The sequence below is a fragment of the Rutilus rutilus genome (genome assembly GCF_951802725.1).
Source record: "Rutilus rutilus genome assembly, chromosome: 20".
In the NCBI taxonomy this organism is placed as follows: Eukaryota; Metazoa; Chordata; class Actinopteri; order Cypriniformes; family Leuciscidae; genus Rutilus; species Rutilus rutilus.
Window position 1 is genome coordinate 27,842,863 of NC_140225.1, and position 25,757 is coordinate 27,868,619.

A 25,757-nucleotide genomic window follows, 5' to 3' on the forward strand; every position below is an offset into this window, starting at 1 on the left:
TATGACTTCTTGTTTCACAGGAGTTTAAATATGAGGATACACAAAGGCCAAATTTCTTTAATCATCCATCACAATGAGTAAAACCAAAAAATATAGTTCTGATGTGCATCAAAAGATTGTTGAACATCACAAAATAGAAAGTGGCTGTAAGAAAATAGCTAAAGAATTGAAAATCCCCATTTTGACCATCAGGGCAATAATTAAGAAGTTCCAATCAACTAATGATGTTATGAATCTGCCAGGAAGAGGACGTGTGTCTATATTGTATTAATGCACGGCGAGGAGGAAAGATTGAGTGGCCAAAGACTTTCCAAGGATCACAGATGGAGAATTGCAGAGATTACTTGAGTCTTGGGGGTCAGAAAGCCTAAAAATTTTTTATCAAACAACCCCTACATCCCCACATGTTGTTTGGGAGGGTTTCAAGAAAAATCCTCCTCGCTCCTCCAAAAATAAACTCCAGCATATTCAGTTGTCAGACAAGACTGGAACTTCAAAAAGGACCGGATTCTACGGTCAGATAAAAAAAAAAGAAAAAAAAAAGGGCTTTTTGGCAGCAAACCCACCAGATGTGTTTGGTGCAAACAGGGATAAAAAGTACCCCATGCCTACGGTTAAATACACTGTTGGATCTTATATGTTGTGGGCCTATTTTTTTGCTGGAGGTCCTGGACTTCTTGTTCAGATACATGGTATTATGGATTCTAGCAAATACCAACAGATAAAAAATCAAAACCTGACTGCCTCTGCTAGAAATCTTATAATGGGCCGTGGTTGGATCTTCCATCAGGACAACAGTCCAAAACAAACATTAAAATCAGCACAAAAATGTGTAAGCTTCTGCCATGACCGTCCCAGTCCCCTAAACTGAACCCTATATAAAATGAGTGGGATGAACTGAAGAGAAGAAGCACCAACATGAACTTGTGAATCTGAAGGATCTGGAGAGATTCTGTATGGAGGAATGGTCTCTGATCTCTTGTCAGTTATTCTCCAAACTCATCAGTCATTATAGAAGAAAACTTAGATCTGTTATCTTGGCAAAAGGAGGTTGCAAAAAGTTTTTAATAACAGGGTGCCAATAATTGTGGCCAGCGTGTTTTGGAGAAAAGCATTTCTTTTATAATGTGATTTACCCTGAACTTTCAATTCTTTTACTTAAATGAAAGAATTTTTTGAATGAAAGATCAAAAGGATAAACAATGCAGATTTATTTTTTACAGTCATTTTTGATCATATTTACCAGGGGTGCCATTAATTCTGACCACCACTGTAAAATCTGGTTGCTGCATGTAAAATTCAAAATTTCGAATCCGCTTTATCTGCGATAAAGAAATAAAAAACTGCACAATTATCAACACAGGAAGCAGAAAGTGTCCTATACTTGACGGCTGCGTTTTTAACCCCTTCCACGACTGCAAGTGGCAAATCTTGCCAATCACTAAGGCCAGCTGCAGCCGAAGTCAAACACACCTATTAAACCCAACCATAAAACCAAACCTGTCCCTAACCTCATCCGTATCCCACATCAGAAGCAGCAAAATAGTTCTGGAATACAACATGAACAATAAATACGTTATACCTAACAAATTTTAAAGTACAAAACAAGTACTTTACATGTTAAAGACACCTAATATAAAGTGTGACTGAATGTTCTATACAGTAGTATGAATAGGATGAATGAAATCTGGACATACTCAATGGTCATGTTGTCATTGTCATGCTAGTGTCAGTTGGGTCACTTCGCTGCCTTTTACAAATCTTCACCCATGGCCCCAAAGGATAGTAAAGTTTGGATGTGCAGATATTATTTATTTATTTACTCACTCAGAACAGGTTAAGACCTCAAAAGGTCATACAAATGCAGTCTTGATCTTTGTCTCTGTCATAGCATATGGTCAGAGACAAGAAGGTCGTTCCACAACATGCTCTGAATGCCGATAACCTAAGATTTAAGGCCATTTCACATTTTAGTAATATTAGTCTGCTTATAAACCAATAGCATTTTGTCATGTTGATCTGATCTGGATAATGTTTATTGTCCATCTAAAAAAATAGGCCATTTGCCGACAAGAAGTCTCACCTTTTACTAGAAAATATAACTCTCAAACTGAAGTTGACATAACATATGAAACTCAGATTTAGCTCATACAATTATTTGTTCCTGTCCTTGAATTGCTTTAGATAAAATATGTAGTGCTGCCTTTCATATTAGCTCAAATATATCTCAGGCCCAAATTTATATTAGTGATATTACTATTAGATTATACTATCTTTTTATTAAATGAAAAGCACATGCACCTCAGCTGGAGTCAACATCATCACACAGCTGGCTGAAGAATATCTTATAATCACAGGCACTTGTTTATGAAGTGTGTCGATTTATGGTCAATTTAATTTGTCCTCTGTTCGGAGGTAGGTTCGAAGGTTAAGATGTAGAGCTTCAAAACAGTTTTCATTTGTAGTCTTTTCAGGTATGTATAGTATCTGTGGTGAAAATGAAAATTATATTTCTGAAATCAAATGACTTGAAGTCAGTTAAAAAGCAATATGAGTGCAGAAAAACAACAATTAACTTGCTTATTTGATATGGAAGGTGAAGTTGCCTCAATTAAGTAGTTGTGTTAATTACACGTAAAAAACAAAACAATGTTCAATTACATTTTTATTTATTTATTTCTCACTATTTCTGCAGTTATTTTTATTGCTGCTGTTCATTTGAATACTTTTCTAGTGAATGTGCAGGTGGACTTTATGCCAGTAAATGGCCTATTTCTTTGCCAAATCAACGTGAAATATGGACCCAAATAGTTTATAATCATTCATACATTTTGGAGTCATATTTTGTTGGTCTGCGCTGTAGCAACATCAGACGTACATGGCCACAGACACACACACACAGACACGCTCACACACGCACACGCACACACACACACAAACACACACACACACTATCTTGGTTGTTACTAACATTGATTGTGATTTGTAAGCTCATACTTTATCACTTTTTTTTTTTCTCCTGGGTGAATGAAAATGCTCAAGAAAACTACACCATTTAGCAATTTCTGAATAGCATCTGAGCCATCTTCTCTTAAACTCTACTCTTAAAGGCTGCTGTCAGGCTTTTCAATTTTGTATAAAATAAAGAAATCAATAATTCTTTCAAGCTGGTTCAGGGAAAAAATCATTAATATGTCATGTCACTCTCTGATTGTGTTTATGTAGAACATGAGTGCTGTTTTTATCCTCTTGCTAAGTCTATTGTAAAAAAAAGAAAGAAAAAACAGATTCCTTACTTTTGACAGGATAATTTAAAAAGCCTGTATTTTAGACTTCTCGTCTAAGGTCTCGCCAAACGACTCTGTATTAGCACTGACATTTTATACAGATTGCTTGTCAAGATCTTCTCAGTGTTGCTGAATCAATTCCTTTCTTTTCAAACTGATGCAGCCAACCAACTTGTTCTTTGCCACTGACAAACAAATCACTGACCCTGGACACTGTACCAATCATATAACATTAATATGACTTCTTTGTACATGTGTCACTGTACTGAAACCTTTGTTAAATAAATGTATTATTAGTGAGATAAATCACATACTATATGTTACATTATGCTCTGCTGTCTGGACCCCTTTGCATACAGTTGAAAAAGTTGGAATGATATAAGCTGATCAGAAGCTAACTTCAGAATTACACTTTTAATATTAGAATAAATCATCACATTACCACCACAATTGTAAAGGGCATTAATCTGATGTTTTTATAAAAATCAATGCACGCATTCTAGATGTTTGAACAACTAAATTACCAAAAAGTTTATTATACTGAATTAAAGGTGCTGTATCCAGTGTTAGCCGCTTCACTATCATTTGTTAGACTAAAATTGCGTAACATTCAAAGTCGCATTTGGGATATTCATACTTCACCGACCATAAAGGCATTTCAATAACAAAAGATGTTGTAAAGCAGCGAAAGGCCAACAGTATTGTTAGCTTTGCAGGTGTTGAATGTCAACAAAGAAATGTCATAGCAACCAAATTGCACATAGGATGCACAAGGCTAGCATTTGGCGTAGAGATATCAACAGACAGGAGCATTTCTAAGTTAGAAGTTCAACATGAAGTGGAATTATATTGGGCTTTTTCAATTAGGAAGTTGGAATGAGAGGCAGATAGCTCCTCAATGTCTTCTGATGTGCTAAATAATATCATCCTCCCTAATAGCGTGATGTGGATAGCTGCCAATCGCCGCTCGCATCAAATTCAAGGCAGTGTTGTTTGCCTACTGCACTATTGTTAGTATGATTGCTTCTATTCCTCTCCTCATTTGTAAGTTGCTTTGGATAAAAGCTTCTGCTAAAGGATTAAATGTAAATGTACATGCTTTTTCACTATTTACAATCTAAGATCTAGACAGGTGTGAGTTCTCAGGACACCTATTACAGTGTTTTCTGTCAAGTATTAGGGTTTCTGTGTGCTATTCCATAAAAAAATATTTATAACACATGTATGGTTAGTGTTGTTTGGTGTGGTGCAACGGATCACAAAACTCACTGATCGGATCATTTTTCGGATCAGCAAATAAAGAATAAAATATATAAATAAATAAAATGTTTTTTTTTTTTTAGACAAATGAAACTTTGCTTCACATTTATTACATAATGAACACTTTAAGTACTTTGATACCACAGCAAAAACTCCGGGTAAGAAAGTTCAAACATTATTAAAGGCAAATGAACAGACACAAATAATAACACAAATTAAAACATAGATAAATACTATAGAACAGTTATAAATAGTTGGGCTAACAGTAGTCTTCAGGTACAGAAATGTAATAATATACAAATAATTGTAATTAAACTGCATGCATAGTGTTCACTGTAAAAATTAAATATAGATGTTAAAGTTGTGTTTTGTTTTGTTGTTTGACAATTAGTTATTTTTAGGCTGCCGTCGGTAAATTCACGGAACCAATGCACGGAACCAATATGAAGAAACGCATCCGATTTCTTTCTCAACTTTACGTTCACTTAAAGACAGAACCGACAATTGAATAAATCGAACAAAATCGATATCTCTTCTGCCTCTTCTTGCATTTGAATTGTGTAAAAACTCTTGATTGTTATACATTAGCAAACACTTGGAAATAATAAACTTTCACTATATAATGGTTAAATGCAATTAATCATGTTTGTGATGTGCTCTGGGAAGATCAGTAGTAATGGGCATATGATACACCTGGACTTCCAGTCTTGCTTATTTACCATCTCATACATGAGTAATGATTGAGCATTGTTGCTCTGCCTGTCAGGGGTGTGTTAGAACATGGTTCAAATGACAGAGTTGCAACCATTTTACTACGGTTTCAGGAAACACTAGTGACTAGCTAGTTCGTTTGTCTCAACGATGCATTGCATAACGGTGGTTAAGCAGTTAAATTGTTGCACCCCTGGTTGGGATACTTAGAGCCATAATGTTTACACTTTTTTTTTTTTTTTTTTTTGGTAAAACAACCTACAAATGGCTTACTTATGTGTCTGCATATTAAAGGAGTAGTACAAATGAAAATGTACCTACTTATGTCCAATTTATTTTCTTCTTCTGTAGAACACAAAAGGCTGAATGACAGTTTCAATCCCCTCTCATTTTCATTGTATAAAAAAGAAAAAAGAAAAAATGCATTGAAAGCAAATGGTGACTGAGGCTGTCATTCTGCATAACATCTGGTTTAGTGTTCCTCTGAAGAAAGAAAGACATACAGGTTTGGTACATGAGGGGGAGTAAATGAGGACAAAATTGTCCTCTTTAAAATAGACTAGAAAAAAAAATGCACCAATCACATTTAAAGACGAGACAGAATATAGATGAGAATAATGGTTCTTAATGGCCCATTTGAAAAATAAAATAAAATAAAATACGAGGATGTTGATAATAGCCTAATTAAGCTTGATTTTTTTTTTTTTTACAGCAATCTCTCCTTGAATCCAATTTTCTTTCTGTGATCACATCAAATGAACATGCATCCCGTTTCCTCAGGCTTTGCACCTTACATGGCAGAACTTCTCAAAATCTCACGTCTTAAATGAAACAAAATTATTTAATTACACCTTCATCGCCGCTCCTGCAATCAGCCACACATACCTATAGCCATGGAAAAGAATTCAGAGCGATGGCTGACCTGCTTTGCTGCTTCTTCTTCTTTTTAATATGATCATTCTCTGAGTCAGCCTCTTTGTCCTCTGGGCTTTTTGGTCTGTGGTGTTTGTCATGACCTCTCCTTTATCCCTGTAGGTCATCAAGCTAGCTTTTGAAGAGTTTGACCTTGAGCGAGCCTACGATACGTTAACAGTGGGTGACGGAGGGAAGATAGGTGATGCTCGAAGAGTGCTTTATGTGTGAGTAGAGAAAAAAGCTCTCTTTTTTTAAACTATGAACATGCATGTGCTTCTGTTCACAAATGTCTTCATACCTTCTCCTATATGCTCCATGGAATAACAGTTTATTATTTTCTTTCAAGATCAACCACTACATCAAATAGGCTCTGGGTTTATGTCTAAGCTTTCATGGCTGCATATGAATACGTAAATGAAAGAATAAAATTAGATTTTGTGCCTCTATTCCAGTCTCACAGGATCCAGCGTGCCCGATTTGATTGTGAGCATGAGCAACCAGATGTGGCTCCATTTGCAGTCCGATGACACGATCGGATCGCAAGGTTTTAAGGCTGTATATGAAGGTATGTCATTGTAATGTTTGGAAACCATGCACACCTGCTGCTTTTCTTGGTCATTGGTCATTTCCATGGTCATTTCCACCCACAACAAGAGTGATGAAACAGGACTGTAAACGGTCACCCTTTTCGTATTTTCCAAGAAATATAAGTGTGTTATTTATTCTTTTTTACAGTGAAAATGTTTGACTTGGTGACTTTCGGTTGTTAAAGCGTGCCAGTTTCTAAACGGTATGCAAATCGAAGGCAAATGGAGCAGCGTATGTGCTGTGCCGACATGTTTGAAAAGCTTGCGTGAAATATTCTACCTGCCGTTTACCCTGCAGGAGAATAGCATCAAAGCAAGTCAGATATGAGAATACATTGAGGCATGTATTTACATATGCACAGATAAACTGATAAAATGTGCTACAACAACAGCCATTTCTTATGCTATCGATTGACACAAGTAAACATGTTGCTCAAGATCTGAACTCTTGACGGTGTGGTGAAATGTATTCTATTTAGCATCCTGTTATGATTTAATATATACAGTATTACTGAATTATATTATAAACTTATGAAAATGTTTCTATTTTGTATTCATTTCTTTTTTTTTTCTTTTTTTTATATATATATATATATATATATATATATATATATATATATATATATATATATATATATATATATATTACCAGTATGATGATTTGAAATAAATAAATGTAAAATGTAAAAAAATCAAGAATTTCTTAGAATTTGCTTTAATGACCACTCAAAGCTCCTCAGGTTTGTGGTAAACCTGATCATGGTTTGACTAGCATTATTTGAGTGTTTCAAAAATCTGACCTTTTGAACAAAGGAATTCACATGATCAATGTCACCAATTAGACCTAGCACAGTATTTCTAATTCATTATGTCATAACTTTTTTCTGTTTCACAATGTTCTAAAGTTTAGTTTATTTTCTGATTTAAATTGTATATATAATTATTTTAGTATGTAGTAGATTTCCTTATTTATAATGAGACAACTTTCATTGAATTTAACATGATTAAGTAGTCTTTTTGTTTTGTGTTTATCCTTTTTTTTTTTTTTTTTTACCCCCTAACTTGTTTTTCCAAAGCGTTCTGTTTAATACCTTGAAATAGAGTTTTTCCCTAGCCGATCTTCACTCTGAACTGTAACCTCACAATTGAGCAATTCTCACTGTCTGGATAGCCCAGCACAATGACACAAACCCAATTAACTTTGTGTAAACCCAATTTCACACTTGTGCTTCTAGTCACGTTGTCATGTTTGACAACATTTCCACTGGGACACACTGGTGGGACACTTTGTTTGAGGCTGTGTAGATGTCAAATTCATCATTTCATACGTTAATTTAAAAGTTCTTAGATTGGCAAAGGATTGTTTTCCCCTCAACAGAAATGATAAATTGAGTCACTGTGCCACACTGCCAACTGTGGTCACCAACAATGAGCTGCTTCAGACAGACCAAAGCCTCATTGCATAGTGGATGATTAAACCCAAACCTCTAAAGAGTATACTCAAAATGTAAATCAGTCATTATTTACATTTCATTCCAAACCAATTAACTGGAATTCATCTGGAATAAATCTTCCCCTCCAATGCAACTCTTAAATCTACTTTTTTTTTTGGTGTAAATAATTTCTAATTGTCAGTATTTAATCATTTTAATTTCCTTTCTGTTCCCCTCACAAAACTACTGCATGGCTTCAGAAAACTGTCACATTTGGTCTGCGGTTGAGTTTAGTTTGAATTGGACTTTGAGTGGGTTTTGCACTATTTTCTGTTCCGTTTCCTTTGTTTGCATTAGTTTCTATGGTGATTCATTGTTTGAATCATTTGCAACACCTGTTTCTTGTTTACTTGATTGGTCTGCCTTTGTTTATGTTCTTTGTCCGATCTCTGTTCGCTGTGTTTTTGTAGTCTGAGAATTCGAGAAGCTTTTTTTTTTCTGACCTTGTTTTTAGTAAAGAGCTACTGTTTGCGATTAAATTCAACATTTAATTTAATTCGTGCCTCAACTGCTGCTGACATAAACTTAAAAGTAATTTTTTTCTTGTGTCAGAACTTGAACTTTAGTTTTTTTTTACAGCCATTTAACAGTTTTGGTTGTTGCCATAGACAATGCTCCTGGAGGTCCACAGACTCTAACACTATTTGCAGGGGAAGAAAATATCCATGAATGAAATAACCATCAAAATTCCTCCATTTAATAGATTTTAAATAAGAAAATGCTTGAGTAATTGCCAAAGAACCCAAACACAACTGAGCTTTGAAAAACTATTTTACACTTAATTGCACAGAAAATGTCAGAGAAGTGCTTTTCCATTTATGGCTATTTCAAGTCATTTATTAGTTGCTTTTGCCAGTGTCAAAGGTACACAATAATTTGTCCTGGCAAATGTGACATTTTTGTCAATAAGACACATAATAGATTTGTTTGGTCCAGAGCTTAAGGCAGGTAAACACATTAGCTTAATGGTGTGTTAACAGACCCCATACAAAAATATATGTGAATGTTTAACGGAGCATTTCTATAGCTGTTAATGTTCCCAGTTGCCTTTATGTGCGTTATTTAACATTGTTCCTTGTTAGAGCTGTTTGCTTCTTGGTCATGATGAGTTGACAGCCCTAACACGATAGCCTATCATTCTTGTGGGTTCTTGAACTAATTCCTATGGTATTAGGCATGCTCTTAACACCTTGTAGAGGTTATGGATTTTGCCACAATTGGGAAACTCATCCACTGTAGATTATCGTCTGGCTGGGTCAATAGGGCACTTGCTGCTTGGCTGACACCATAGTTGTGAACATAAAAATGAACTCTTCCCTGAACATCATTTGTTTGTCACTGTTGTTTTATACTGCGTTCCAAACACTTCCTGGAGATATAAAGCCTTATCTTTGTAGTTCTCACTAGTATTTAAAAATGTGCTGAAGGTCTGGTCAAAAAAAAAAAAAAAAACGCATCGCAAAAAACTATCTTAAATGCAAATAATAAAAGTGCAACAGACAATAATCATATTAGGATAACAACATAAATAGGTAGCAACTTTTAAATGGAGGGAGATAATGTTGCTATTGTTATGTTAAAGAAATTAGGAAAATACCAAAATACACAGCTCAATTAACATTCTAGAGACATTTAGAAATTAAAAATGTCAATACTCAAACTACAAGCAATAGCACAAAAAAAAACATAGCATTTTTTCAGTGAGTCTTTGTTGTTTGATTAACATTTAAAACAGACAGCAGCGGGAATGTTATTAGTATTTTGTGTGAAATTGCCCGTTGAACTATAAGAATATGTTAAAGAGGGCTTATTTAGTATGCGCATGCTTTCAGACGCGGCTTTCTGGACACAGTTTGTGCACACAACACTTCTCACAGCGCGAGCAAGTTCTCTTTCACGTCTTCTTGCGCTTGAAATTAGCAAGGCTTAAAAACGTGTGCAAATAATAAACTTTAAAATTTCGTGACAACGCAGTACTGGTCTGATCGGGACCATGACAGTTCAGTCAACAAGCCATGCATGTGCTCTGCATTTTTAAGTCGCCTCTCGTGAAATTTGGTCGCTTATGCGAGTGATTTACTCGCATTGTAGAGGGTTGTATGTTGATGCTATATTTCGTACATATTGTTGGGCAGGGCTTAAAAAAAAAAAAAAAAAAATGTAATCGGTTCACTCCGAACGTTTTTGTTCATGTGTCCCTTCTGTAACATCATTACGGAAACTGTTTGATTAGAACAAATACCGCACTAAACTGCAATTTTCGCTGGTTTCCAAAACACACCACCCTGGATATAACCTGCCACGGTAACATATCCTCGAATATACTCCTGCGATCCAACAGCTAATGCCAAAACATTGCCTTGCAACTTACATCGGATGAATTGACCACTGAGCGCAGGTATTTCAGTCATGTTGTATGCGTTAACCTCACATTTGCATAGGCCATAGCATTTGAATTAATGATTGGTTGACTGCAAAATCAAAATCTTAAACAGAACGATTACAATACAATTTTTAACCGGTTAATGGTAATTTCAAATAAGCGTTTCTGTTCAGAACGTTTAAGCTTGATTTAGTTTTTGTTTATGTTCCTGTAAATGTTGTTCATTTCCAATTTTTGTTTTTGTTTCTTGAACCTGTTCGGAGCCCTGTTGTTGGATGTATGTAGTTCATGTTAATATTAATACATATCGGTAAGGACCTTTTGTTTACTTCTGCACAATAAGTAAGTGGTACATTGTTGGGTCGGCACTTGATTCTCAAGGTAAAATCCAAGTTCTAGAGCAAAAGCACTGCTTTAGACTCATCATATGGCATCTCAGAACAACATCCATAATAATAGCCAGACTGAAAACAACATATTTAAATGAAATAATCATATACCCTTTTTTCCACAGAAATTGAGAAAGGTGGCTGTGGAGACCCAGGCATCCCTGCATATGGAAAGCGAACTGGAGACCGTTTTTTACACGGTGATGTGCTGACCTTTGAGTGTCAGGCTGCTTTTGAATTGGTTGGCGAGAGGACAATATCATGCCAGCAAAATAACCAGTGGTCTGGAAACAAACCCAGCTGCGTCTGTAAGAGTCTTTTTCTGAAATGCATGGTTATAATTAACATGTTGCCATTTAGAATGATTAATGTATCGTCGCTGTAAAAGCATGACATCTAGATTAGGGACACATATGATGCCGAATGGCGTCCGTCCATGCTGGCAATTCCCAGGTTGGCTGTATGAGAGGTCAATTATCATATTTCTGTTTCTGGAACATGTTACTGTTCCTCCTCCTCCTCACTCAAGAGGGAATGTAATAAAAATTGTGTGTTTGCTTGTAGATCGACATAAATGCCTGATCTACAAAAATATTATATATCTATAATCTAAATTTACATTTAAATAAGGTGCTTGTCACTGAAAAGAAAAGACAACTTTATTTTACTGATTTTAAATTTAGCAGTGAAGTCACCCCACAATCTGAGAAAATCCTGTTATGCAGTGGTCAAGTACAGCGATAAGAGGAAGCAGTGTCTCATTAATGTGTTTTGTTGTTAAAATGAAAACCTTTTGAATGGATGTTTTGTTTTTGTTTTCTGTTTTCCTGACAAAGCTCATACTTTGAACCAATTCCTTGACATGTCATCATTTCTGCACCATACAAAGAACTCATTATCATGTTCTATGTGAACTATCTTTCCTCTCATCTTTTTTTTTAGAGACAAAATAGCATTCCTAGTAACATCTATTTTGAACTAAAATAAATATTGTGACCTTTGTAATGGAATTATATATATTTGTCTTCATCTCCACAGTCTCCTGCTTCTTCAATTTCACCACTCCGTCAGGCATCATCCTCTCGCCAAACTACCCAGAGGAATACGGAAACAACATGAACTGTGTGTGGCTCATTATAGCCGAGCCAGGCAATCGGATCCATCTCATTTTCAGCGATTTTGAGATGGAGCCCCAGTTTGACTATCTCATTGTGAAAGACGATGGGATGCCGGAGCCCACCACATTTGGAACATTCTCTGGGAAGGATGTACCCTCGCAAATTGCTAGTAATGGGCATATAATGCGCTTGGAGTTCCAGTCAGACCACTCGAATACGGGAAAGGGGTTTAATATCACCTACACAAGTAAATGCAATATATATATATTTGTGATGTGTATTATTTTTAAAGGTAAAGTGTGTAATTTCTGTACTACTAAGAGTACAAATAATGTGGCTGATTTGATGTAATGTTTGATAATGCCATAGAGCCACATTGTTTCCACTTTTAAGGGAAATCATCCCAAAAATAGCTTATAAAGCAATATATCCACATATTAAACTGGGATATAACAAAGTCCCTTACAAGGCAAGTCAGTTCACTTGGCGGCCATCTTGGGAATGCACTCGGGCAGCTATTTTCAGTCATGCAAGTTTAGCTCTTATCTAATTAAATGGGGACATACTAAAAAATTAAATAAATAAAAACGGCAATCAGACATTAATGGTATCCCCAAGTTTTGTTAAGACCAGGCAGTGACTCATATTTGGAAGGCAGGACTTATTACTAGATCCACCATAGTAGCAGCTTTCTCTTTTTCCTTGCAATACCTGTAGTACATCAAATTTGACATTTTCAATGTCACCTTTAAAGTTCTGGTATCCCGGACATGCATTGGATAGCGTAATAGCACGATTGATTTGTATTTATTTAGAAATGATATCTTTCAATCAGTATCAGTCCAAGAGACATTTGGATCACTTTCTCCCATGGCTAGTCGATTCTCTTCTTTTGTTTTGCTGAAACTTGCAAAACCATTGGGTTGTCTTTTTACAGAATTTAAATCAGATATTTAATTAATTTGTAATATTTACTTTTCTAGGTTGAGAATATTGTCGTGAAATATAAAAAAAAAAATCCATACGTTCATACTTTCCGCACTTAAAGGGCATTTTCACCTACAGTACAAGTTGCTTGAGGTGACCACAGCAGTAGTAAGTACTTCAAGTTGTTATGGCAAACCTTGGAAGCTTATTTGCTGAAATACGCTCTTGAAACAAAAACACATCAAATTTAGAAGCTTACTCCTCTCTGCAACGTTGCTTTGATACCAATGTAGTGTTTCTGTACCTCAACTGGTACAGGGTGTCCTAACAATAGTCAAGGGTTGATTCCCAGGAAACACATGCTTTGAATTAAAAGTGCATCTGCTAAGCATAAATACAGCTGTAATGTATTAATTATGCATTTTTAAGAATAATTAACAATAATATTGACAGACAGTTAGAATGCCATTGGAGATGACTCGAGTCAGTGAGCATAATAGCTGAAAACAGACATATCGATTTTTAGTGAATTGGTGAAACCGGAACCGTGATTTGTGTTGGCTCGTCTACGGGGAACAAAATTTGGGGGTAGATGGAACCAGTAGTTGCAGGCGATGTCAGTGTCAGTGGATTGTATTGTTTGATATCTCAACAGTACTGCTTCGGTAATGGTGTGTCATTGTCTCAGAAAGAAGTAGACATGTTTCCGCTGGAGTGGCGCTGGAGCAACTGTCAAGAACGGTCGTAAGAACAATGAGGCTGTCATTGGGGAATGGGGTAGAGCTGCGTACATGGCCTAAGCCCTGGCCGCAAGGTCTCCATGCATTAGCCATCACACTTCCACAGGGGCTTCGCAGACAGATGTGTTCAACAAAATGAAAACACTAAAATAGCTTTGGCAGGATTCTCTGCTTCTGCGAGTGCACATATTGAATAATTGAAGCTTCCACACTGACATCTGTGATGCATGTGTGACACATATGTGAGTTATCTACAGAGTTGTGTTAAGGGAAAACAGTTTTGACGAAATTTGAGCGTGTCTCAAACCACTATAGAGGGTTACGAGGGCTGTGATGCGACTGTATGCTCTTAACGCCTCAACGTCTGTGGCTTTCCATTCGGATTTATTTTTCATGAGAAATTGTAACTGTTAATGTAAAGTGAGAAATACATTTTTCTATTACTATAAGAAATTATTGAATTAAATTATGAGAATTTATGCACACCCTGCAGTATGGTTTTGCTGCCTTGACACAAAGTGGAGTGTGCATTAAATATTTGCATTGATTTTAAATAATTCAACTATCTAGAGTCAGTTATTACACTTCTACCATGGTGGCATTTGATTCATCTCAAGACATTTTTCAGATTTTGGTCCCTTAAGTGCTCATGTAGAACTGTTTTCATAGTCATTACCAATTCAATAGTCAATCAAGCCACTGTTACTAGTTTGACTAGTTCTACAAACAACAACCTGGAACTACTTCATAGCTGTTCAAATAGAGAAAATGAAAATACAGAACAATTGAACTTATGTAATTGTACTGTAATGGCAAATATCTTGACATACTGTATTGCTTTTGTCTCTTGTCTACTTGAGAGCATCACTTTAACACATTATAACATCTAAAGATATACCAGGCTTTATGGAAACCTTTGAAAAGAGGGTTAAATATTATTGGAGTGCCTTTTTGATAGTGGGTGGATTCATGTAAATTAATATTATCACCTTTATCCCTTGTATTGTGTGGGATCCAACCCAGGCTCAGTAGAAGTCATATTAATTCGCAAAAGTTGCTGAAACTGTAAAAATTATTTTAGCTCAAACAGTAGAACATGATGCTTGCAATGCCAAGGTCAGGTGTTCGATTCCTAGGGCATGCATGAACTGATAAAATGTAAACCTTGAATGTAATGTACTGTAAGTCATTTTGAATTAAAGCATCTGTTAACCCAAACTTAAAGCTAAACATTAAGCCCAACCTCTTATCCAAACCCTATAAATCTAAGCATGATGATGATAACACAAAGTCGTACATTATCATACGATTTCATCTTGTATAAATTATAATGAGTTGCCATGAGAGTGTCTTTCCATATATGTTAGCTTTGATCATACACACTCATTGCAGTCTGTTCCCGTTCTGAATTCAACCATATGGTGTACAGGACAATCATCCAAGCTTATTTTAATTAGAAATATTTTTGACATTTTGGTTGTGTCTCTACATGATTGCATCATTTAAACACGTGATAACATACAAAGATTAGTGATATATGAATTAGGTTTAGTGGTATCATGGTTGTTAGCATTGTTTTCGCATGTGTTGCAGATTTTCCAAAATGAGGTTATGTTGTAAGTACACAGTAAATTGTCACTGCAACAACATTTCGCTTATGAGACTGGGCATTCTGAGTAATATTTGCGTTGCGTTAGTTAATCTTTACAAGATTATAACGCATGTTAAGTGCTGACAGACAAGGACAGGCAGGACCTGGAATTAAGTATTATATGCTTCAGCACTGATTATACTTTCATCCCGTTTCTGTAGCGTTTGGCCAAAATGAATGTCACGACCCTGGCATTCCCATCAACGGGCAGCGTTTTGGAGAGCACTTCTTACTGGGCAGCTCAGTGCTCTTCACATGCGATGAGGGCTTCATCAAGACACACGGATCCAAATCTATCACCTGTGTCATCCAGGATGGAAACGTGGTGTGGAATGCAGCCGTCCCCCGTTGCGAAGGTGAGACTTTGCTCTACTTAGCTTTCTGAAGGTGCTGCTGGGATTTGTAAGATGGGCTTTTGTTGACATTCTATTTTCTGCACTCTCACTGTCCCAGCTCCATGTGGCGGACATCTAACGGCTCCCATGGGAGTCTTACTGTCCCCTGGCTGGCCCGGATACTACAAAGACTCCCTTAACTGTGAATGGGTGATTGAAGCCAGAAAGGATCATGCCATCAAGATATCTTTTGACAGGTATTGATTTGTTTTTGGGAATTCAGAGCACATGAAACCCCAAGACACCCAACTCCTGTCCCATTTCTGGAAACCTTGACCACAGTCTCTTCAGTGCAGTTTTGCTCTCCTACAATTTTGCTTCTTAACCTTCCATTTTAATCTCCCTCATTAGAGTAATTCTGCTAAAGACCTAGGTCATAAGCAGACGTTCCGCTCATTTTTTTTTTCATTTTTTTTTCTTTTCTGTGTAGGTTTCAGACGGAGGTTAATTACGACACGCTGGAAATTCGAGACGGGCTCTCCAATTCGTCGCCGCTGATTGGCGAGTACCACGGCACTCAAGCCCCTCACTTCCTCATCAGCACCAGCAATTACATGTACCTGCTCTTTACCACTGACAACAGCCGCTCCAGCGAAGGCTTCCAGATCCGCTACGAGAGTGAGTCAGCATCTGCAGTGATTTAAATGCATGGATATTGGGTTTTCATGCTCCACAGTGGGCGGTTCTGCAATACTGCGCATATTTTGGCGGGACATGCTCTCTGGTGCATGTAATGTAATTGAAACGGGTTCTCCAGGGTTACAATTAGATTATAGTTTTCTAGTTGTCTAAAAATTATTTTGAGAAAACTAACATGTGTGATAGCATCACGTGACAAATATCAACATCCTGAGGCAGTAGACAACTTTAAGAGAGGCGAGGAACCTCTGTGAATAATTAAACATATGAAAATAACGTTTGTTTTCTTTTTGAATATGCTTGGTGGTGGTGGGTTTATAAACTCTGCTTCAGAGTGCGATTAAAGTTTAATGTCCCGCTGACTCAAGGACTGTTTGTTGTTTATGCAGGCTCAACAGATAGACCAATGATAATTGTTAAAAGCCTGTTTTAATGCTCTTGTGGTTACTGTCAACTGGTTAAAAGGGATTAGACCAGAACAAGCTGAAATCAGATTTTAAATCTATTCCAGGCATATGTAAAAAGAAGTTGGGTAAATTGTAAACCTCATTGGGCATCCTGTCATTATTGGAAAACGGGTAAACCTCCACTTGCATAAACTATTTTGATCACTGTATATGTCAAATGTATAGTTAAGTGTAGAAATGTTAAAAACATGTAAATGTTACTTTAATCTTAAAACTGTTAAAAGACAAGTTAAGATATTCTCAATATCTTTTTTATGTTTTTTTTTTTTTATGGTTGCAATGTCAGTAGTATACATACAGTAATTGAACAATGCATACTCTTTCTCCATGTTACCTACAACCGGTTTTGTGTGTATATATATATATATATATATATATATATATATATATATTTTTTTTTTAAGTCATTTTTTCAGGTTTCTCAGAAAACATAATTGAATACATCTGAAATCTACTTATAGACCACACTGTATAAATTGTTTTGCTTTTACAATACACTGCATCCATGATCCCTCACCTCAAAGTTATGCTCGGACATGTAAACTGAAATTATAGGTCCTAACATAATTGATTGTGGGTGGGTGACTTCCCATTTAATTTATAAATTAATTAATGAATTGTTTAAAAACATTTTTTATAATAATGTTGTAGTCTGTCACATCATGACACAGACTGCAAATCTGTAAATGAACAGAAATGAATATTCCTTGCTAAAACAAAAATTAAACAAAACTGAAAATACTTTTCAAATGGGCTAATAAATAGAAACAGTTTCAATTATTTTATTCAATGTTTAAAATGGTGATAAAGGTAAAAAAAAAAAAATTGCTAAATAATTGTTTCATGTAGACTTATAAATTGCATAAGAAATGCAAATAGTTTTTTATTATAATTTTTATTTTTATTAAAATTATTATTATTATTATTATTATCATTATTATTATTATCCATGTATGATTTGAGTTAAAAATGCCATTGGTTACTGCCACCTGTGACATTTTAGTGTTCAGTTATGAGGAGTAGCAACCAGGAATACTGTCCAGGACCTATAATATGAAAGGAAGGCGGCAGAAGGTCATCGTTTGTATAGTTTACTCATTAGTCATAATAATTTCTCCAGAATAATTTAGTCCCCTTGAAATTAAAGGAAGGATGACTGAGTGTGTTTTGAAAGGTTTAGTTGCGCCCCCGCTTTCTTGCTTTGTTGATTGGGCTGTTAAATACACTCTTTAATTTGTCTTTTTTTCAAACTTGGCGTATTCATCATAATTTATTATTCCAAAACCTTATATTTACAGTTGTAATCAATATTATTCAACCCCCATTGCAAATCTGGTTTATTGGCAATATTTACTTTCAGCTGTTTGCAATGAATAAATCAAACACAAGTAATTGAAATATTACATTGAAATAGCTCAACACAACAAATGTTTCAAGTGGTTAATTCCCCAAATTCAACTGAAAATGCAACTTTTAATGACTTCTGCATTCTCAAAATTATTCAACCCCCTGAATAGACTCCCTCACAACAGCATAAATCTGCAAAATGTGTTGTCTCAAGCACACCTGATGCAACTAATCAAGGGCTTCATTAGTTAGAGCTAGAACACATGGGATATCTGAACTGTCTAGGTTTGTTGAGTGTCACATTTGACTGTATGTTAGAAATATAGCTAAGTCAAAAGGTAAAGATAAGATATTATCACCTTCACAAACAAGGAACAGGATTCAAAAAGATAGCAAAGGTACTAAATATTCCTATAGACACTGTTGGAAACATAGTTTGCAAGTTCAAAGTTAAAGGGACAGTGGTTACACTATCTGGATGGGACAAAAAATGGACTGCTGCAACCAGATTTCTGAGAAGGCAGGTTCAGAAAAACCCTTGAGTGACTGCAAAAGACCTTAAGCAAGACTTGGTGGCAACAGGCACTGAGGTTTCAGCTTACACAGTACGGCGCATACTAAACGCATGCTGTTTCCATGCCAGAGCTCCAAGAAGTACACCACTACTGACCCAAAAGTACAAGAAAAGCCGGTTCCAATTTGTTGTTCACAAAGTTTTAGGATTATGTTCTGTTCTCCAACAAAACTTTTCGGCCCTCTGGATCAGCGGGATGTCTGGATGAAGAAGAATGAAGCATATGCTGAAAAGAACACTCTGCCTACAGTTAAGCACGTTGGTGGCTCAGTAGTTGCTCTGGGGCTGCTTTGCATCCTCCGGCACTGGAAACCTGCAGCGTGGAGAAGGCAAGATGGATTCATTGAAGTATCATGAAATCCTTGGAGAAAACGTCATGCCATCAGTGAAGCTTGGGCATCATTGGACCTTCCAACAGGACAATGATCCCAAGCATACCTCAAATTCCTGTGACCAAAGATTATACAGTGACCATCACAGTCACCTGACTTGAACCCCATAGAAAATCTCAGGTGAGATTTGAAGAAGGCTGTTGTCACACACAAACCAAGAATATCACTGAACTGGAGGCCATTGCTTATGAGGAAGGGGCTAACATCTTCAGAAACTCTGCCAGAAGCTGGTGTCTGGTTATACATCTCATTTGCAACAGGTCATAACAGCAAAAGGGTGTTCTACTAAGTACTAAAGATGCTTGCCATGAAGGGGTTGAATAATTTTGAGACTGTAGAAGTCATTAAAGCTGCATTTTCAGTTGAATTTGGGGAAACCACTTGAAACATCTGTTGTGTTGAGCTATTTCAGTTAGTTTTGTTTGATTTGTTAGTTGCAAACAGCTGAAAGTCTGTAAATGTTGCCAATAAACCTGATTTGCAGTGGTTAATTATCAAATTAAGCACTGCCTGTTAGAAATATAGCACAAACCAATTTCCCTGATTGTTTTGTATTATTGCAACTATACAAATAGATCTGTGTGTAAAATTAAATGTTATCACTTTTTTCCCCATGAGCCTAAGTGAAAAATGCTAATAATATCTTTATAAAACCAAATGACATGACAAATAGTCTCTAGTTGCTCTTTTTTAGCAGTAATTTAACATCTTTATTATAATGTAATGTGCTGCAATAGAGACAGAAAAATGAGAAATGTGGGCAAGAGGGAGCATGAGATGATTCTCAAACGATATTCATGACTCCCAATAAATTACCTCTGACATTACGCCTGATATATATGAAACTCATTGAAAGTGTCAAAGTGTTCTCATTTTTAAGACTTTTTAGACAGCTATCAGAGGTTTATCTGTGGCCACATAATAGAGCCCAATGCTTGGGAAATTGACAAGTGGAGAAATTCCTCAAAAAAGTGCTGTCATTTTTTCCGAATGGGCTTCAATATATATATATATATATATATATATATATATATAAAAGGAAGTAGAAATATAAATGTATTGGTTGAAGGAAGGTAACCACAGGGGGACTGATATCTGCTGATTTATACTGTATAAAATGCTTCCGACACCATCCTCCTTTCAGTTTAGACCTTGGAGGTGAAATGAAATATTTTGTTTTGTTTTGTTCCTTCCTCACAGGCATTATGATGGAAACAGATTCCTGTTTAGATCCAGGGATCCCGGTGAATGGGAAAAGGCACGGGAACAATTTTGCCATCGGCTCAAGAGTGACGTTCAGCTGCGATAAAGGCTATACTCTGAGCGATGAGGAGCCCATTGTGTGTGAGAGGAACCATCAGTGGAACCATGCGCTGCCTAGCTGTGACGGTAGGCAATTCTCGATAGACCAAATTCTGGTCATGTACAAGACGAACCGCTCCACCCAACCACCTAATGTAAAAACGTCTAAAAATTGGACCCTGGTGTCAGCTTGCAGTGTATGCTTTGAGCACCCAGGTCTTCAGTTTCCTTTGGTGGAGACTTTGGAGCCCCTTGACAATCTGGGGCCTTAGGTCACTGGCCCGGTCCATAAACTAGCCCTGCTGGGCTGCATTACATTTTTATCTGAGGGGAAAGGGTAAGCCTTCTTAACACTCCTCCGAGATTTGAGTTCATACATTTTTGATTAGAGGAGAGGTGACTGGCGTGCACTGTTTTATAGATAACCTTAAACGGTGGGAGGTAGGACAGGGAAGCGGGAACAAATAATGGAAGTCCTTAAGAGCTCTATAAAGCTGTTTGTCTAATTTGTTTCCTGATTGCAGGGATTGAAAGTAAACAAAGTGTTTTCCAGTAAGAGCAATCAGGCTGTTGCCAGTCCGTTCCAGAATTCCCAATGTCCTCTAATATCTGCGTCTTATCAGCTCCATGCATTTGCTTTAACAGACTTTGATTCTGCCTGATGGTCTCTTATCAGAGCCTGACCTTCATTACAGACAGGACAGATACTCCCCGTTTGTTTGCGGGAATGTAAATGCATGCTCATGAAAGATTACACATTTCCTTATTGTCAGACTGATGAGTTATTATTAAATGGAGAGCTCAGACTTAAAATTCTGATTAAATGAGACACATTCAGAGCCATTATAAAATTCAGATCAATGTACTATATTGACCCTATAAAAGCCTACTGTATAAAATTTGATATGCAATTTTACTACATGCATTATGCCATCTGATTTACGTTTTAAAGGGACTACTGTACGTGTAGCTTTTTAGGTATTTTATTATCTAAAATCAATATTTTTATTAATAAATATGCCCTCAATGGTGTACAAATACCTATGCCAATGATCAGACTAATCCTCGTAAACGAAGAATTTATTATCTTTATATACATGGGACGGGTAGGTCCACGGAGGCTTCCATGTAGTTCCGCGTTACGCGTACCCACCAGATTTCGTCATGAGTCATTTTGTACCCACCACTTTTTTCAGATAACGTCCATAATTATTAGACTTTGGGTTCAATTTTTTGACAGTTTTCAGTGGTTTGAGGAGCAATATGAGAGAGAAATTTGGTGCTCGTTGTTTGGGTACATTTAAACCACGTAAAGCTTTTTCACGTTAGTATAAAGCCCATGAGAACCGTGTGGAGTCAACCCACAGCCGCTCCGCTGCTCTGCTGAAAATGTGAAGCTGAAACGCTTAGTGTCATATAACATCCATAATAATTTGACTTTAGGTTCGATTTTTTGACCGTTTTCAGTGGTTATGAGGAGCAATATGAGAGAGAAATTTGGTAATCATTGTTTAGGTAGGCTACATTAAACCGCGTCATGTCATATTGTCAACATGGTTTCTGAAGCAGAATGGTGGGTCATATGTCTAATGCTTTTTGAAAACTTAAGGCTTGATTTCTTCTTCATAAAACGAGTCGGACATCATCACATTTTTGTATACATTTTGATTTATTTTCATTAGTAATCATAGCTACAGGACATCGTATTTCAAAACATGACCTGCGAAAAAAGAGAGAAAAAAAAAGAGAAAAAAATGCGTCGTTGTACCCAGCACTTCTGAAAATGCACTTCCGAATGGGTCTCTGTACCCAGCACATTTCAAACCAAACTGACGCCCATGCAGCTATTGAGTAAAGTAAGGTTAGAGAAGGCTCTGATGATAATGATGATGATATCTAACAATGCACGTACTTCAAAAAATATAACGAGTAAAGAAGGCATTACTACTAATTACCATAGTTAATGTTTTTCACAGTCAGTAATTCATACTGTAACATTCTTTTTTTCGTTGTTTCAAGTTTCAGTTTGTTTTAAATAACAAACCTGTTCACCTGAAGAAAAACTCGAAGTGCTATTATAAGACATCCTGTCATAGCTTTTTAGTACATAACGGCTACCGTAGATGCAACGCGCATTTGAAAAAGTGAGGCGCTGGAGAGCATTATTCGTTTGAATGCAAAATACAATTTCACCACTAGATGGGAGAAATTCCTACACACAGTCCCTTTAAGTAAGTAAAGTATATTCCTTTTAGTATATTTCTAAAAACATGCACCTTCAGAGTGTGGTACTACAGGTTGTCTTTTTGCTGTGAAATCTTGAATGATTTTCTGAAAAATCTTTTTTTGAAAAATCGTACAAATTTAATCAGTCAGAATTTGTCGTTTAATGAAGAGATTTAATGGGCTGTGTAAGGACAAAATGCTGAGGCTAAAAAATGTCTGTCCTGCCATAACCTGTGTTGTATGATCTATTTTGATGAAATCTGGATGATGAGCATGGCTCAAGGACGTATTCGATATTCTGTTATGATAGTCTGTCTTACAGCTCTGGTGCTTCAAGAAAAAGAAAAAAAAAGAAGCTTTTTTTTGGACTGTCTCCACTGACAGACGTTCTCCTGTTGGAAAATCGTCTCAGTTGTTACATCTCCTTTTGATCTTCTTGCAAGTATTTATGTTGTATGCGATGTCAACCTCTTATTAGTTAGTGTATCGTTAAACTCTGCTGCTTTTCATGTACAAACATGTCTATTTTCATGTTTTGTTTTGCATCCATCATCTTGTAGTTCCACTATAAAAAGCCTTGGAAGTTATATTATATGGAAGTTTTATTATATGTATTTATTTATGGAAGAAGTATTTTACATGTTCTGGATATTGTTTGCCAAGTGTGACCCAGATATCTGCATCAACTTCATCTGGACTTATATTTTAACCGTTGTTGATTATGTTATTATTTGAGCAATGAAGCATATATAGCAACACCCTGACAACCCTCCAAAACATCTTAACAACCATATAGCAAAATGCTGAAACCACTCACTACTTCTTAGAAATTCAAACATGAGTTCTTCTTGTTATTGTATTTCCAGCTTTATGTGGGGGCTATATCTATGGAAAAACTGGAACGGTTCTTTCGCCTGGTTTTCCAGATTTCTACCCAAACTCGCTGAACTGCACTTGGACGGTAGAAGTGTCTCATGGGAAAGGTAATACCAAAGAACAGGTTACAGGCGCGAGAGCCATACAAACCATTGACTGATAACAGTTTGAAGCACATTGATTTTACCCATGAGGTTCCTTTCTGTGCCCTTTGAAATTACCCTTGATAACGAATTTAAGATACCTTTCACATTTCTCTACATTTTATTACTCAGCACCATGTCGGGCAAATGCGATTCTATTTCGATCAGTATTACGTTCTCTCTGAAGGCTTCTCAGTGGGTTGTGAGGTTGAAACAGAGATTTTGCTTGTGACTGACGGCCCTAATCTCATCTGAAACTCCCCAGGAGTGCAGCTTCTCTTCCACACGTTCCACCTGGAAGACTCCCATGATTACCTGCTCATTACCGAGGACGGCAGCTTCGTTGAGCCGGTGGCCAGGCTCACAGGCTCCGTCCTGCCGCCCTCCATCAAAGCTGGCCTGTTCGGCAACTTCAGCGTCCAGCTACGCTTCGTCTCGGACTTCTCCATGTCATACGAGGGCTTCAATATCACCTTCTCTGGTGGGGGCATCGCTCATTCTGTTCATTATGGTGTGCTTGAAGGCACTGTTGTCATGGTGCTTACTCTAACCCATGCTTTGCTAAGCAGTCTGGAGGTTTAAGAGTTATTATGACTTTGTACCACAGAGTACAGCCTGGAGCCGTGCGAGGACCCAGGAGTACCAGCATACAGCAGGAGGGTGGGCTTCCAGTTCGGGGTTGGCGACTCACTGGCCTTTTCCTGTTTTGCGGGCTACCGTCTGGAAGGCGAGAGTAAGATCACTTGCTTGGGTGGAGGGCGGAGAGTATGGAGTGCAGCCCTGCCCAGGTGTGTGGGTAGGTGGTCATATGATTTCATTTATTATTCTCAAACATCAGAGTGTTTATTTAAGTAGTAATTAAACTAAATCTCTTCATTTTATGTCAATCCGCTGAAAGACTAGTTAATCACAATGCTCAAGCTTCAAACAGTGCATGAAGATGTCTAAAATAATCCATATGAATCAAGCAATTTAATACAAGTCTTCTGAAGAGACACGTTTGCTTTGTATTATTATTATTATTATTATTATTATTATTATTATTATATGGTATAATATAAGTATTAAATAGAATACTTTTGCTGTCTTTATGTACTTTTGGAAACTTGAAAATATTGATTACACATACAATATTAAGGTTGAGAATTCAGAATTAACATGACCAAAAAGACTATTTAAGACTAAAATATTATTACTGTAATAAGAATGAACTTGTGAGTGAAATTTAAAATGCAGTTAATGTTTGGAGCAGAATGTTCTTATTCTGTTACTCTGAAAAAGTAATTCATTGTTAATGAACTGGAATTAAGTGGAATCGGAATTTCTTATGATTTATTTTCTTAATAAAGTATGTTAAGTGTCTACATAAATATACTTATGCACCCGGTTTCACAGAGAAGGTTTAAGCCTAGTAAAATATGTCAGTGCCATTGTTTTGTCTCAAGATGCACACCAGTAATGTTATGAATAATGTTATGAATAATGAATAGACATTTAAAATGCAGGTTTCAACTATTGAGTCATCAATTTGCAGTGCTTTAAATCAGTAAGTTTTAGTGTGTTGGCATTTTAATATTGGTCAGGCTAATTTGGCCATAAAATAAAAGGGAGGGAGAACTAGAGTGAAATTTTAGCCATTGCATATTTTTAGAAATCTGGTCTCTGCCTTTCATCCTAATTTGAGTCCATTTTACTGTGCCTCAAATTCATTATTTAAATGCTCGGACTGTTCCCCCATCTTATTAATGTTTTATTTATAGTGGAACTTGACACAGTAAATGTTCGCATTGTAGGGTGAAAGACTTTCAGAGATGTACCCTGCTATAATAAATGAATTAAAATTGATCAGATTGCAGATTGCAATCTTTCTTCTGTGGCTGTTAAGTGTTTAAGGCCATGGATATTTGTGGACAGAGTTAAACACGCTGACAAAAT

General features: G+C 36.5%; 1 protein-coding gene across 1 annotated transcript in view; it reads left to right on the forward strand.

Annotated features, from left to right (window-relative positions):
• LOC311279930 (CUB and sushi domain-containing protein 1) overlaps positions 1-25,757 on the forward strand; it is a 682,447-nt gene that overhangs the window by 487,663 nt on the left and 169,027 nt on the right. Inside the window, exons 11-21 of the mRNA XM_084391753.1 lie at positions 6,294-6,397; positions 6,626-6,738; positions 11,151-11,333; positions 12,064-12,390; positions 15,623-15,817; positions 15,915-16,053; positions 16,287-16,474; positions 20,476-20,664; positions 23,670-23,786; positions 24,088-24,303; positions 24,430-24,618. Of these exons, the coding sequence (XP_084247879.1) occupies positions 6,294-6,397; positions 6,626-6,738; positions 11,151-11,333; positions 12,064-12,390; positions 15,623-15,817; positions 15,915-16,053; positions 16,287-16,474; positions 20,476-20,664; positions 23,670-23,786; positions 24,088-24,303; positions 24,430-24,618 (1,960 nt within the window). The remainder of the gene's footprint in view (positions 1-6,293; positions 6,398-6,625; positions 6,739-11,150; positions 11,334-12,063; positions 12,391-15,622; positions 15,818-15,914; positions 16,054-16,286; positions 16,475-20,475; positions 20,665-23,669; positions 23,787-24,087; positions 24,304-24,429; positions 24,619-25,757) is intronic.